Raw genomic sequence first — 16,522 nt, forward strand, 5'->3', positions numbered from 1 at the left:
CACATGACCTTTGCCAAGGTTGCCTTGAGTAATCTGATCAGCTTGTGAGGGAAGTTATACTCCCACATGATGTTCCACAGCCCCTCCCTGTCAATCGTGTCATATGCTGATTTGAAATCGATGAACAGGTGATGTGTTTCTACATTCCTCTCGTAGCTCTTTTGAACAATTTGGCGTATGCTGAAAAGCTGATCGGATGTCGAACGCTGCCGCCTAAACCCTGCTTGATATTCACTCAAGAATTGCTCTGTATACGGCTCCAGTCTCAAGGAAAGGATCTTAGACAGTACTTTGTATGCTGATGGAAGGAGTGAGATTCCACGATAATTTGAACATGTCATCTTACATCCCTTCTTGTGTATGGGACATATCACGCCGATCATCCATTCATTCGGAAGCTTCTCTTCCATCCAGACTTGCACTATTAGCTGATGAAGTGTGCTAACAAGCTCCTCACTACCCGTCTTGAACAGCTCAGCAGGTAAGTTATCGAGACCAGGCGCTTTGTTGTTCTTAAGTCTGCTAATAGCCGCCTCTACCTCCTCTAATGATGGTGCTTCGAAATCTCTGGAATCATCAATCTCATAGGATTGCCTGTTATGTGTGGAAATTCCATCTCCACCTGCGTTTAGAAGCTCGCTGAAATGCTCCTTTTAGAACTCCTTCTTTATCACATACTAGATTACAATTAAATTCAAATAAGAGCATTGAGGTAAAGTCTCTTCTAATCTCCTCAGCTTTTGCTCTTGATCCTTCCTTTTCCATTTATACTCGTTTTGTTCTATTTTGCTTGACTCATTTCATCGTCATAATAATCATAGTCGTCTATCCAAAATAAACATACAACAGATGGAGAGGTTCAATGATGCCGCAAAGTTGATCAGTCGAATAGATACGTTTTATTCCATTGTCATCACTACATCTCCAATCTTGTCCTTGTTTAGCTGTCGATAGAAACTGTCCTTTCACTCAATCTTCTACTGAATGAATTTGTAATAAGCTTTTTACCATTATTTTTTTTCTATTCGAAGATTGCTTTTGTCCGATACAGTTTGGAATGAGGTGGGATGTAAGAAAATCAGGCAGCAAAAAAGGGTGAACGTGACTGAGCATTCGCACACCTTACGGAAAAAATTGAGGTAAAATTTTTGCTTCCATTTATACTCGTTTTGTTCTATTTTGCTTGACTCATTTCATCGTCATAATAATCATAGTCGTCTATCCAAAATAAACATACAACAGATGGAGAGGAATAAGCTTTTATTCCATCATCACTACATCTCTTGTCCTTTCTCTTTTTTCACTCAATCTTCTACTGAATGAATTTGTAATAAGCTTTTTACCATATGATTGCATACAGTTTGGAATGAGGTGGGATGTAAGAAAATATATGAACTTTATATGAACTTTATACAAATAACTCAGTTTTTTCTTCTTCTTATGTTAAACTCAAATTCAATGTGTGTCGAATAGCAAGCAAAATGAAAGAATAAAAGTGAACTAAAGTATTGGCAATATATGGGCAATATCTTCTCCGAAACATTGAATTCCATTACCAATTTCAAATCAATATACCTTCACTTTACTTGATGTTTTTAAATGGATTAGGAATATTGGCAGTTACAGAGAAAAGAAACGAAAAAAGGAAGAAAAGAATGGCAACAACCGAAAGAGCAGGGATTTTTTCAATCTTTGAAAAAAGAAGGAAAAATTGTAGAAAAAGAAAGCAATTGAATAAAATTACATTGCCATTTACTAGATGAAAGTTATGCTAATGGAAAATGTATGTCACATAAGCTTGTATCAAGCAAGTACCATTTGTCAATTGACTCATTCTACATTCTCTCTATCCATCCATTTTCCCATATATACATATTTGTTTTCATTTTATTTTATTTTACATTTTTCTCCATCAATTTCTCCTTCAACATTCGTATTGGATACCTTTTTTCAAATCCATAAGATGTTTTCATAACATAATCAATGTAATTGGTTATAAAAAGGGCAATTCCACATAAAGTTCATGCCAAATCACAATTTAAAAATTTAACATTTGTTAAAATAATATATTTGGAAGCGATGTTTATTTTATAGGTTTGTAGCTTCTTAATTTAAAATCTTATTTGTAAAAATATATTCAAATAGCCCCGAGTGGCATAATGCATTATTTGCCGTAAAAATGGATACTCTGCAGTGACATATCCTAGCGAACGGAATACTACCATTCTACGGAATTGCCCTGAAATCTCCCATACGCTTCTGCAAGAAGTCAGTAATTCCCTAATAAATTAAAATAAAATCTATTGCCAAATAATATTTGATTTTATGAAAATTTTTATTTAAAATAACAATAATAATAGCTTTACTAACCTTCTGTTGTGATGACATCTAATGTAATAATAAATAAATCATAAGTCAAAGACATTCTGTTTATACTAAGTAACATCATCACATTGAATCTAAATCTTCATAACATCTTTTATGAGATTGAAAAATGTGCACATGTTGTTTATGCAACATAGGATGATATAGAAAGGGTTTGGTTCGGTTGCCCGCTGATCATTTGCCCACTGATTGTTTGCCCACTGACATTTTCCCACTAGTCTTTTTCCCACTGGTACGTTTGCCCACTGATATTTTTGCCCATTGATTTTTTCCCCATTCATTTTTTGCCCACTGGTACGTTTGACCACTGGAAGTTCTGCCCACTGCTTCTTTGCCCACTGGTACTTTTCCCCACTGATTATTTTCCCACTAGCTTTTTGCCCACTCGTACGTTTGCCCACTCGTATTTTTCCCCACTGGTACGTTTTCCCACTGATTATATTCCTTCAAAAGCAATGCGTTTGAAGCCCTGCCTTGACTGACTTCCTGGCTAGACAAAAGTTCTACGCAGGAAGAACTTAGAGACTTCGGGGTTTTTGCATTCAATAGTGCAAAATTCGTAGAGGTGGTAAACACTTTTGGTTTTTTGTACTTAACTTTATTGTTTTTAATGGAAACATCATTGATAAGTAATTAAGTAAGTAAGTATCTCAACTGCATGTAATTATTATGAGTATATTGATTCTGGAGGTAGACTAGTAAGCTCATGAGATTACTGTGTGAGCAACGATGCAAAAGTGCTGGGAATCAGAAGCGGGCAGAAATTATCTAAAGACAGGCCCTCGTGCGCCTTCGCCAAGGAAGTAAGTAAATAAGTATAATGATTCTGGATGTTCACTGGATCTTATTCGATCGAAAATCGTTAAATGTGCAACATAATAAGATCTAACTAACTTCCAGACACACAATGTTCTTAAAAAAAAGATCCAGTTGAAATTCAGACACAATACTCCATAATAATAAAATCGAGAATCAATATACTCATAATAATTACATGCAGTTGAGATACTTACTTACTTAATTACTTATCAATGATGTTTCCATTAAAAACAATAAAGTTAAGTCCAAAAAACCAAAAGTGTTAACCACCTCTACGAATTTTGCGCTATTGAATGCAAAAACCCCGAAGTCTCTAAGTTCTTCCTGCGTAGAACTTTTGTCTAGCCAGGAAGTCAGTCAAGGCAGGGCTTCAAACGCATTGCTTTTGAAGGAATATAATCAGTGGGAAAACGTACCAGTGGGGAAAAATACGAGTGGGCAAACGTACGAGTGGGCAAAAAGCTAGTGGGAAAATAATCAGTGGGGAAAAGTACCAGTGGGCAAAGAAGCAGTGGGCAGAACTTCCAGTGGTCAAACGTACCAGTGGGCAAAAAATGAATGGGGAAAAAATCAATGGGCAAAAGTACCAGTGGGCAAACGTACCAGTGGGAAAAAGACTAGTGGGAAAATGTCAGTGGGCAAACAATCAGTGGGCAAGTGAAAATGGGCAATCGACATAATCCCTATAGAAAGTATGCCGTTACAGTCAACAAAATGAATAAATAGCATACATTTGGTCCTTAAAATAGAAAATTATATAAGATTTATGTATTGAATAAAAGTGTCACAAAATAAATATTTCTGAGGCATTTATCAAAAATATGAAATATTTCAAAAATCCACAATTTTAACAAAATATATTGTAAATCATTAGAAAGTATTAAAGAAAGTGAAATTGCAATATTGTGTTTTATTCAAAAAACTCGTCTTTATTTTATATTTGTCATTATATTTTTTATTATTCTTAATATTTTTTCGCTTTATACATGAAATAACAAAAATAAAAAATAAGTTTTCATCCACTTTTCCACTAATTTTGCAGTAGTTATTTAATATTTTTTTAAAATATTTTATTATTCAATTTTTTAATTTTTTCATTTCATTTGAAATCGTTTAATTATTTTATTTATGTACCTAATATGTCTCTCCATCGTATTGATACTCACGAATCAATTAAAAATTTTTGTTTGTTCAAAGAAACATAAAATTGTTTTACATCGATAATTATTTCCTTTTCAAATGGAAGTTTGTTATTACAGTTATCATACCACCATTAAAATAATAATAAGAGATTGACTGATTTGTATGTTGGTTGTGGTTAGCAATTTGCCAATTTTCCCATGGACGACGATAATATAAGGGAAATTTGTAAAGAAAATTTTCATAAAATAATAATAATAATGAAAAAATCTCGTTGTTATTATTATTCATATACAATTTATGACTGTTGCTGTTGAACAAGCTGATGTGGCTTCTCAAATGATTCTGAATCATCTGGTGAGTCGTAACCACTCGATGCGTCATCTCTGTCGGGTCGTATACGATGATAACTCATTGATGAGTCATTTGTGCTGGCATGTTCGTGCACATTTGGTCCAAATCGTGCTAGACTCGAAGTGGTAGGCATGCTGTTATTTCGACTTTCTGTGACTGGCTAGAACAAAACAATTTTCTTAGTTTTATTATTGAGAAATATTAAAAAAAATCTCTGGTGTTGTTTGCGTTATTATTTTATAAATAAATGAATCAACAAAAGGAGGAATTATATTAAATCACAAAGTCAAAAAAAGGGAGACTAAGATACATTATTTACTTTGTACAATGTATTGCATATGAATGAGGGTAAAGAATCAAATTCATGATGATAATGATGTTGATGATGATGAGCATGTCATTTTATAACGAGGCTTATTAGACATAAAAACTCAATTATTTCGTATAAAAAGGAATTCAAATAAAATGTACTGTGAGGCGAGTTGAGACGGAAGAAGAATGAGGATGCGCATGATGATGAGGAAGAAAAACCAAAAACCAACATCATTATAAATTTTCCATTTAATTTTTGAAAAAAAGAAGAAGAAAAAAAGAAATGTTGCAAGGGAATATAAACTTCTTGCTCGCTTGCTTGCTCTGCTCTGCTCGTTTACTTGCTGCTCCCTCTGCCATGCTTAAAACCGTGGAGTGAGATGAATGTAAATAAAATTGAATGAACAATTTTCTACCAACAAAACAACATTTTTGTTCATTTTTCCTTTTGCTTCTTTCTTCATCTTTCGTGTACAGCTTATTTTCTTCTCATTTTCTTCTTCTTAAGGAGTAGCAACAAAAACATTACCCATTAAATATGAGTAAAAGTTTGTTGATTACTTCTTCAATTAATGTTGTTTTTCAAAAAAAAAAAAAAAATGAGAAGAAAAGCTAAAGGAAATTTTTTTCCTTGATGTCTTGGGCACATGGTTGTGAAATGTTAAAAAGAATTATGTTAAATAGTTAGAAGCATGTAAAAAGAGCAGTTGTGGATGGAAGAGAGTAGGAAGGAGAATCAAGTTGCTATAAATATCATGAATTTTATGATGAAGCATTTAAAGATTAATGTCTCACAGCAGAGCCAAGCAAATGGAAATTGCTTTAATTCTTAATTTTTTGAAGATAAATAAAAAGTTATCTTTTCATTTTGAATTGGCGGTGAAGGGGTTACTTACATTTGGGTTAAAATTATCACTTTTGGTTTTTGATAAATGTTTTAATGGACTCGGGATCTTTTCTTGATTTCAAAGTTATTTGTTAAATAAATTTTTTTTATAAAACTTCTTGAATGTATCAAAATAAGGAGCATTTTGAACTCATTATATTTTAATGAGGCTACAAATGGAAATAAAATGAATTTCGAAAAGGTACGATACCTCTGAAATTATATTTGATAATTAGAAGAAACTGCCAAATATGAAAAACTATCTCACTTGATGAGTTTCTATTATGCTTATAAAACACAAGATATGCATGTACTTTTTGATTTCACCTATTCACAAACCTCATACAAATTAGTAAAAAAAGTAAATTGATTGAATATTCTCTATTCATATAGTATCGTAAAATACACACAATTTCCATTCCAAATGCCCGTTTCTCTCAATTAAAATTGACACCATACTGTTATTGTTTAGAGGATGTCAGACAGATATTAGATGATGGCAACATATAATTATAGAAAATGTTTCGCTTTTTTTATTGCTCATTCCTGTTGTAAAGAATTCTAGTAGAATGAGAATAGTCACAAAAACGGAAGAAAACAAACATTTAGAGAAAGCACTTTACTGTCCTTCTTATAATTTTACTGATATAAACATATATCTTATTGCCGTCATCTCATAGTAATCAGCATCTGTTTAAAAAATAAAAAAATGTTCCCTACTTTGTCCACACAATTTCTCTCCAATCTAATGGTTTTTTTTCATACATTAATACGATGAATAAAGTGTGTATGGACAACCTCTTGACAGTCAACATATTTTGAAATTAATTTAATTTTGTATAGAATTTTGAGTGAATACGTACAGATAACATATGTGTATGTATATATACAAATGTGCGAATATAGGGAGGTAGATATCATGAAGAACATGAATGAAAGTAATTAATTAAATTCAATTAATTTAATTTAATTTAATTATAAAGTTTATTCAAAATCGTGTAGCAATGAAATAGAAAATACACATACACATGAAAAATATTTATTGTGGTAAGAAGAAATTTTACATGTTATGTTTATGGAAATTAAAATAAATATATGCTGAATGAGTCAATGATTACAAGTTCTAAAATAAATAAGGTAGGATGAGGTTTTTATTTAAAATTTAATTAATTTGATTGAATAATGTAAATAAGCCAGTGAGAAATTCTTCAAATGAGCCCGTTTCATCATATACTCGTGAGTTTCATCGTGAGCATGCTCATTGTTCAGCAAAGAAATTATTATTGAAATTATTATATACACTTTTTAATTTTAAGTGTAAGATATAGCAATGGTGTTCGACATTTTTTATCAAAATGTTTTCAAAACTCAATGTCTTGACAAAAGTGCATGAAATCCAAATTTTTAATATGGATACAAATTGCTAAGTTTATTTCGTCACGAATTCATTCAACCCTAACAGACAATGAGTATACTATCTATGCTCCTTGTCTACTTGGGAACTATATGAAGTTTCAATATAAGCAATTGGGTGTGTTATATTTGACCGACAAATGGGATTTTGACGAAAATCTAACGTCATTTACAAATGCTGAATTTATCTATTGCCCACAAACACCACAGAAGTATATGATTCCAATTAAAATGGTTATTACAAAAAAGTTAATACCCAATTAATTTGTTGTATTTACACCCACACATCAAAAATATATGAGTAAATACTTTTATGCATTAGAAGTTCGATAAGCACTAAGCATTCTCAACTTAAATGCTCCTTAAAACTTCTCTCCTCATCAAAAATAATTTTCATTCTAATTACGCCTTATTATTTTCTAATGAGCTCATTCATAATGAATTAAATTATTTATTGTAATTGAATATAAGACTTGCAGATTAAGGTAGTTAAATAAAAATGAGCAATAAAGCTATAGTTTTCGTAGAACAATGGGAAAATGATTGTAAACATAAATAGGAAAACAAGCAAGAAGCTCAATGCACTGCACATAAAAAATCATTCACCATTATTATCGTCATCATCATCAACATCATCAAAGTAAGTGAATTTATATTTGCTCAAAGCACATGTTTATATAGAAAATAAATTTCTATTAGCAATTTTCAATCGATAAACTTCACTTGATGCTTTAAATGGATTGGATGGAAATGTATATTGGAGACGACAAACAACAACAACATCATGCAATGCAAAGAGCGTTTTTCGGTACGAGAATAATTCGATTTTGTCGAAACTTTCTTTTTTTCACATTTTTTTTTTCTCTTCCTTTCCGAACTCACTCTCGAGAAATGAATGAAATAACTTTTCCCTGAGCTTTATGTTAATGGAAATTTTATGTTTGCCGGTTTTTTGGAGTTGAATAAGAGTAAAGGAGAATTGGTAGGAAGAATGGAAAAGGATATTGGACTTACATCAATCTACTTTTATGTCAGTTTGACTTTACATACAGCACAACTTTTTCTCGTGTTTGAATCTGACATTTAAATTATGTATAAAAAAATAAAGAAGCAACAAAAGTAAAGCACATTGAAAACATGAAAAAAGTATTACCTGCAAATTATTCAATTGACGCTTCATATGTGCTAAATTTGTCGGATTATCTGCTAAACCAGCAAATACAAGTCGCTCTTCGTAATCGTATGGACATAAAATTTTGTTATCACATAAATAGTACTTATCGCCAACACAAAATCTATATAAGAATAAGGAGAAGAAAAAAGAATGTTCAGTAATTCATAGAATTTTCATTTGGTTTGACATAGTGACATGGATGTTGGATGGAGTTTATGAATGTTGGTATATGTTTATCCAATTTGTAAATGTGACTTTTTCTCTCACTCATAAGTCATCACTCAAATTGAATTTATGGGAATTTAATGTAAACATATATGGAATGGCAGCAGGGAGGTAAGTAGACTTGTAAACGTACGCAAAAATACTTTTATTATATACTAACCTGTGTTGACAGGCGAAGCAAGCAAAGCACTCTAAATGATAAACATTATATTTAGCTCTCATCACCATCTCATAAGCTGGAATTATTTTATTACAAGCTGAACATGCACCGGTATTACCGAATAGTCTTAAATAATCTCGCTTGCATAAAATCAAATTTGCTTTCACAAATAGACTGCTGCCTACTTCACCAAGTCTACAATCACAGCATCCACATTTGAGGCAATCCTCGTGCCATAGAAGATCTATAGCTTTCAATAAATATCGTTCTACTATTCTTTTTCCACAGCCAGCACATTCTTTTGGTAATAGCGAAGATGATGTCTCACATGTCTGTTGCATTGTTGCTGAACATCCGTGATGTGATGTTATATCAGATACTGATGGCACAGCCGATGGTTGCTGTTGTTGATTCTGATTTTGTTGTTGCTGCTGCTGCTGTTGATGTTGGAGTGTCGTTAATCCCATTTTCATTTATATTTATTTATAATCACAATGTGTCTGTTAATTCAATAGAAATATTTTTTTTCCTTCGATTGATTGATTGATGAATGAGATAATAAATGATTATAGAGAAGATATAAGTAGGAACACTTGTAAAATTGTAATTAATTATATATTTTCTTTCCTCTCTATTCTCTTATGATTCACAGAAAAAAAAACATCAACAAACAATTTTTGGCAATAAAAGATAAAATCCTTCTAGTTATTGTTATCTTAAGGGCTTTATAGCTTGATAATTAATTGATGTTTATTCGATATCAGTATTAAATTTCATTTTCTTAATTTGCCATATATTTGTATATATATATATATCATTCTCTTTAATTCACACATTTAATGGTTTGCGTTGTCATGACGAAATGTGATATTATATTACCACCAATTCAATGTCTAAATATCTACAGCATGTATTCTATATGTATAACAAAAACACATTTAACACTCGACGACGACGAGGATGACGATGTACAGTGAGAGAGAAAGATGGAATGGTTCATGTATTTTTCATTAATTAATTAATTTCTATTTTCTTCTCTCCTCCTCTTCCTTTCTTTTTTTGTTGCTGTTGCTCTGCTTGCTGATGCTTGCTATTTATTAAACTCAACCCCACACAACACTCAACCCACTAACATGTTCACTATACAACACCACTTGTGATTTGTATCCACCATACTACACTATAATATAATTTCTACTCATTCAAATAATCCGCTTCTCATTTTAATTGAATTTGCACAGAAGGAAAATTACGAAAAATACAATCCATTTGGCAATGATGTGTAAATGTTATTCCAGTGGGGATAAATTAGCTTCGTTAAGTTGTATGGATGAGGCAACAGTATCTACGAAAGCACATAGTATATTCGATTATTATGCGCCACCCCATCATATTATACTGCTATTCCCATAACACAAACGGCGTGTACACAATTTAATTAATTAAGCAACTAACTCCGGTAACAACACCCTTTTTTCTTGCTCTTTTCTCCTTCTACTCTCACTATATCTGCTATTATATTTTACTTAACCCGTTATTTACGGAGTTTTTTTAGGACTTGAGAATGCATTTAGGTGATGCATAATAGATAAAAAATAAGGATTACGAAGAGTTTGAAGCTATTTAATGACTGAATTTAGTTAAATTAACAAAAGTTTAGTGTAACGTATATGTTACGCTAGTATTTTGCAAACATTTTTTTTTTCACCACTGAAAATTTTTATTCATTAATTTTTCCTTTTCCTTCCTTTTTTGACTAACAAACAGAGCTCGAATGTTGATCTAGTGCCATATTTGATCATTTGAGTCCTATTTATATATTCAACTATGCACAGAATTGTTAAAAACTAAAAAAAAATTACTCTCACATTACACATCATAATTTCTTAACTATTTATTTTGGAGCTTTCAAACTATGTATAAGGAGTTTCTTTCACCTTAATTAATCACCTGAAGCACCAAAAGAAGGATGTCATTTCTTTAAATAGACCTAAAATCACTTGAAAAGTTTCACCTCAAATTTTCATATCAAAAAAATTCATATGTAAAAAAATCCACTGAAATGAGCTATTCTTTAAAAATAATTGTCCAAAAATAACTATTTCATAATAACTAACTAATGCACAAAACAACAACGCTCAAATATTAGTTAAATCATATTAAATAATTAAATAATTATTTTCTGACTCAATCAATAAAACACTTGTAAAATACTGGCGTAACATATATGTTACAGGCAAAATGTCGTCAAAATCCTAGCGTAACATATATGTAACATTTATTATCAGCGAATAGTTAATGTATTTAATTAAGCTATTCTTGTGTTTTTAAGTTATGTTTGATAATATTCGACGTTATACTTTAATATTCTTTTGATTTCTGGTTAAAAATGTGGATTAAAGACTGAAAATTTTAAGTTTGAAAATCATACATTTTGCAACACAAAAGTTAAACTTAATTAACTTTACTAATTTGCATATTGCAGTAATTTAAATTAGTAAATATGCAAGTTTATGCATTATTACATGATAATTATTAATCTGGTTGTAAGTTTAATCAATATTAAAAGAGAATTTAACGTAAAAGTTAGCGTTACATATGTGTTACGCTAGTAATGAACGGGTTAATTAGCATTGAGACTCTTTGCTCGATAATCGCCTTCTATTCCTCACAGTTAGTGTATCTTTTTGTGTCTCCGTATGGTTGTGCTATAATCATACAGATTTTGGATTTGTTTATACGTCTGTACTTCTTATATTATATTCAGTTCTATGTATGTACGACACACAGTCGTCTAATTAAAATGCCAAAACGTTTAATTAATGAAACAATTTGCACAAATTGAAATTACAAACTTTTTGCTGTTGTTTTTGTCGTTTTAATTAAAAAGTTTTTCATTCTTCTCTTTTTTACCCCCTTTTTTTAACTGTCACTATATAATTTTCTTTTTCTTAACAGTTTTTTTTTATATATTTTTATTACAACTGCTTCACACATCAACTTTTATATTGTCGATAAATTTCTTTTCCATATTCATGATAAACTTTTTTTTCATGTGTATGTCTGTATAAATTCAATTTATATTCTGATAAAACTTTCTTACTTTTCACATTTCAGTAACAGACAGTGAAAAGGATAATGTGCTGCCTGTCTTTTACATGTGACTTTATAAGTTTTCCACACGAAAATAATGAACCGTTCTGATGAACAACAGATACTACAATGCGATGAATAAATTGTGTTTCTGTAATTTTTACCATCCGAATATGAAAGAATTTTCTTCTCCGAATGGAAAAATCATGGAAAATGAGAGAAATGTGAATCTAGAGAGAAGAGAAAGCGAGAGTTACGAATAAGGAAAAAAGAAAAATCAGTAAACAATTTTCTAAATGGATGCGAAAATAGCATTGAAAAAAATTTGAATTAAATCTGCAATATAACCATAAGGAAAATGGAAGTGGAATGGGAATGTTTTGTGGTATGAGTGAAATGGAACACCATACAGGGTGGTGGGCAACGAAAAGCAATAGAAACAGAATAAAATAAAAGAAAGAGAAAATGAAAAAAGTTTTATGCTGAATTTATTTCTTTCCCAAAACGTTTTCTTCCCTATTTGAATGTAAATTGTTGGGAAAATTGAAACTTATGATGCGTTAGTCGAAAAAAATGAACAGCAACAAGTGATTTTTAGCGCATTTCTTTTGCACGCCACAGTAGAAATTTATAAACGTTAAAAAATAAATTTATTGTAGAAAAATAAACTGAGAACAAAAAGGAATGATATAATGAATGCTGGGGAGATGATGGCTGGCAGATATTTTCCAAATTGTTAAGGTTAGAAGAAATGTGGAAAAATATCCCATCAGCATCATCATCAACTTCATTATAATTATAATGCGAACACAATACCTTTTTTTTCTATAGCTCATGAACGTAACGTCAATGGAAATCGCCCATAAATCAGATTTAATTAAAAAACTTCATTTACTGTTTTTTTGTCTTTTTCTCATTATGCCATTTTCCTTTCCTTCTATGCTCTGGGATTTCGGGGTAGAAATTTTCACCAGCCATCTCGAGAAGGGGTGGCTTTCACTTCTCTCTGACCAAAAAAATAAGGATGAAGAAGAAAAAGTTTTGAGACTTGGAGAAATTACTTTTATTTAATTTTCGCTTCTATTTTTCTGTAATTTTTCTTCCTTCACTGCCACTTTCGTCTTCTTTTCATTTCTTGTTTTTCGTTTTTATTAACACATTTTCGCCTATTAAGGTTTGTCGGCGATTATTTTTACTCATTTCGTAAATGATTTTTTCCTCCCACTATGGTGGGATCTCACCGGTGGGATGAAAAATCTTATATGTGATGTATGCAAATATTTGTTTGATATAGAGAGGCTTTGTGTAAAAAGGTTTATCACCACTGGTATATCACCATATTCAGAGTGTTTTTATAAATTAATATTTTTCAACTTGTCGACTATTATGTTTATTTTCTTCTTACCATAAATAAAGATGTTGCGATATTAGGTATTTTTAATGAACTACCAATAACAATATTCATATCCATACCATCTACATTATTACAGGAAATATCCAAGAACAATTTTTAAATCGATCCAAATCGATGGTGATCCATTTTTCCTATAACGCAATATGTACAGACAAGAAAAAAAAGAAGGAAATTTGTAATTTAGTTAATAGACTTTATTCTCATCCTTCTTTCCATGTATCGTTCAGCTAGCTTTATGTATTGTCAGCTAAAACACCCCCACCAAAAAACATATTCAACAATGAAATTTAATTTTCTAAATTGTTTCTCTCTCTTTTTTATTATTTTATTCTGTTCATTTCTCATCGTATGTGAATTATTTTGAAATTTTCAGAGGCATGTGCGAATATACACTTATAATACCATTACATGGGCACGCAAAAAATGTCTATCAAAAAATTGTGAGCCTGAGTTTTTTGATATGTGAAAATCATTTCATGATATTTATTGATATGATGAAATTGAAGAGAAGCGAGAGGAGAAAGAAGATAGAATGTTTAACATTTATTTGTTCAATTATGAAAATTGTTTACGGTATATGAAAAGTGAAAAATTCATGCAATCGCAATTTTTCGGTATTCAAGTCATGTGCAAAAATATTTTACTCGTTTTCATTTCATTATTCAAGCTTGTTGGGAAAATAAAACTTTGAGGGAAAAAAGCAGCATGAAAAAATACTTCACCAAACATTTCATTCCATTAAACTTCATAAAAGCCATTTTGGTAAATTATTGGATCAGAAGAGAAATAAATGCAGATTTTTTGTTATTTTTTCCTCTATAGTTAAATGCAATAAAAAGTTCTCGAGAGGATAATTCATTATCATTTACTTTATCCCATTGCAAAAATATGTTAAATGAAATTTTGGGTAATGTTGCATGCACATTCACTTACCGGAATAATAACAGAAAATTTCTCCTTAAGCCACCACCTTCCTCTTTCCTATTTGTTTTTTTTTTGTTCGTCTAAAAACATAACTATAAGAAGCATAATAATGATACAACACAGAACGTAGAATGGAAGCAAAGCAACAAAAAAAGCTCAAGAGAGATCGCAATAATGGGAGGGATGATTTATTTTAAATTGAAATTTCTGCTGCCTGACTTGTACTTTACAAGTGATTTATTTATAAAAGCATTTTGCGATTGTTTATTTTTCAATAAGCATTTTCGACTTGAATTCATCCCTTTCACGGAATGAAATAAAAATAATATAAAAACTGATAGAAACTTACTGAATTGACGAAGTTTTGCAAAGCGCATTTTTATTCCAAAATTATAATTTAATATTTTATCATCAAAAGTAAGGTTTTGCATAAAACTTTTTTTGGAAGAATCCCAGTTAAATCTTGAAACAGACAAATTTTCAATAGTTCCTCTAAAATCGGTGTATAAGAAATAATGCTAATACAAAATAAACTAAGAAAGTATAGTCGACAGGCAGAATAGCTCAGAGAATGAGTAAAAAGCACGAATACATTTTTTTTTTGCCTTTCGTTTATTTCTTTCCATTCAATGTAAAATGTTTATTTGAAAATGCCATTGTAGAGTGAAAGAGAGCATGGCAAAGGAAGAAAAAGGATATTTTCTTTCAAATTGGAGAATTTTATTCAAAGTTAAAAATTCTTTCAAATAAATCACTTAATTGAATTCTTTTCTCTATCTATATATATTGAAAAGAAATTTATATTTATTCATTCAATCGTTGATGGCTTTCGATAGAATGGGGGTAGCTTTTATTTTTATTGTGTGTGCATTATAACTAAGTAGCATGAGAAGCTTTTAGTTTCTTTTATTTCCTCTACATTATTGCTTGTACCAACTCACATCAGAGATAGTTGGCTAGAAAAACGAGAAAAAATTTCATTATATTGCTGCATATAGATGACATGGTCAATTGGAATTTTTCATATCATTGAGTGCTTTTGACATGATGAAACAAAATGAAATGAATTAAATTTTCCGTCTTGTTATGAACGATTTTTTTTTTGTCTTTTTAAAAGATGCTGCTGATAAAAATTTTCATCAATATATAGCAGAATGCTACGTTGAGCTACGTAGAGTTCATTAACATATTGCGCTTTGATTCATATTAGCAAAAAGTTTAAATTTCTAAGAATGTCTCTCATATAATCCTTTGCTAATTCTTTTCCATCGATCATAATAGATACACAGTAAGTATAAGAAAGATAGATATCTACATGAATCTTATAGTCAACACATGCATATGTCAATAATAAAAAAGAAGAAATCGGTTAGAAAATGGATATTTTAACAAAATTGATTTTTTCCTCCCTATTCTCATCTTCTTGATTTAATTTTTTTACTCTATTTTCCTTCAACATATGAAAGGAAATTTATTGCATCTAAATGGAAAAAGTTTTCTTCTGCAAAAGCTTGATTTTTATCTTGCAAAAAAAAATCTCAACAATTTTCTATTTGCATGCTTCAATATTGCATGTGAATTTCCCAATCTTCCTACAACTCTATCCAAAGACATATTTTTTCAATTTTTTTTTTCTCCTTTTTCAATCTAAGCAAATTGAAAATTCCCAAAATGTCCTTCTCCTCTTCATCTCCGAAAAACATTTTCTTCTCTTTCGACCCACACTATCCATACATCCTCACATTATACGTTTTCTATCTTCCCTTTTCTTTCCAAATCAATTAATTTAATTAAATTTGATGTCATTGCAGGAAATTTGAATCCTTGTTGAAATGAAATTTTCATGAAGGAGACGAATTTTAAATGGAATAATGAAACAATTTATGCAGAAAAGCTTTTATATGTCTCCAATCGATTTATCGACAAAAATAAAGTGAGTGTGTATATGTGGTAGAAAAGAGGAACTGAAATATAATTGCTGTATGAATAACATAAACTTTTAGATCATGCTAGTTTTTTTTACTAGTATTCTACAAGAAGGATTTACTCACACCATCCGTTCGAAGAACACACGCTTCTCAATCTCTGCAAACATCTTTTCTTATTTAAATTTCATTATTCAATTATAATGGAAAATTTTAAAAGCTTGTTCCGCAAATAGGATAGGATTTTTAAGTATCAAATTAATTATTATAAAGTAAAAATTTAATGCGCATTATTTTA

The 16,522-nt window shown here is 30.5% G+C and overlaps 1 protein-coding gene across 12 annotated transcripts; it reads right to left on the reverse strand.

Moving 5' to 3' along the window:
- Positions 1-4,187: 4,187 nt before the first annotated feature.
- LOC139096164 (LIM domain transcription factor LMO4.1-like) lies at positions 4,188-12,075 on the reverse strand. 12 transcript variants are annotated; one of them, XM_070647829.1, is made up of 5 exons: positions 11,782-12,075; positions 11,541-11,662; positions 8,869-10,498; positions 8,463-8,604; positions 4,188-4,858 (listed from the first exon to the last, which is right to left on the reverse strand). In XM_070647829.1, the coding sequence occupies exons 3-5, from the start codon at positions 9,339-9,341 to the stop codon at positions 4,643-4,645; spliced, it is 831 nt and encodes a 276-aa protein (XP_070503930.1). In that variant the 5' UTR covers positions 9,342-10,498; positions 11,541-11,662; positions 11,782-12,075; the 3' UTR covers positions 4,188-4,642. The 12 variants fall into 12 exon arrangements, with proteins under 12 accessions (XP_070503930.1, XP_070503932.1, XP_070503938.1 ...); XM_070647831.1 differs by lacking the exon at positions 11,541-11,662 and having other exon boundaries at positions 8,869-10,487; XM_070647837.1 differs by lacking the exon at positions 11,541-11,662 and having other exon boundaries at positions 8,869-9,397; positions 11,724-12,075.
- Between the last annotated feature and the right edge of the window lie 4,447 nt (positions 12,076-16,522).

This window comes from Chironomus tepperi, unplaced genomic scaffold (genome assembly GCF_022539635.2).
Source record: "Chironomus tepperi strain 1889 unplaced genomic scaffold, CSIRO-AGI_Ctep_v1 contig_376, whole genome shotgun sequence".
In the NCBI taxonomy this organism is placed as follows: domain Eukaryota; kingdom Metazoa; phylum Arthropoda; class Insecta; order Diptera; family Chironomidae; genus Chironomus; species Chironomus tepperi.

Excerpts from the sequence above, each read along its gene's own strand:
- LOC139096164 (XM_070647831.1), bottom strand. The coding sequence starts at position 9,341 with ATGAAAATGGGATTAACGACACTCCAACATCAACAGCAGCAGCAGCAA. Across the intron at positions 8,605-8,868 it reads TGCTTCGCCTGTCAACACAG|ATTTTGTGTTGGCGATAAGT; the intron begins GTTAGTATATAA and ends ATTCTTATATAG. Across the intron at positions 4,859-8,462 it reads GTCAATTGAATAATTTGCAG|CCAGTCACAGAAAGTCGAAA; the intron begins GTAATACTTTTT and ends GTTTTGTTCTAG.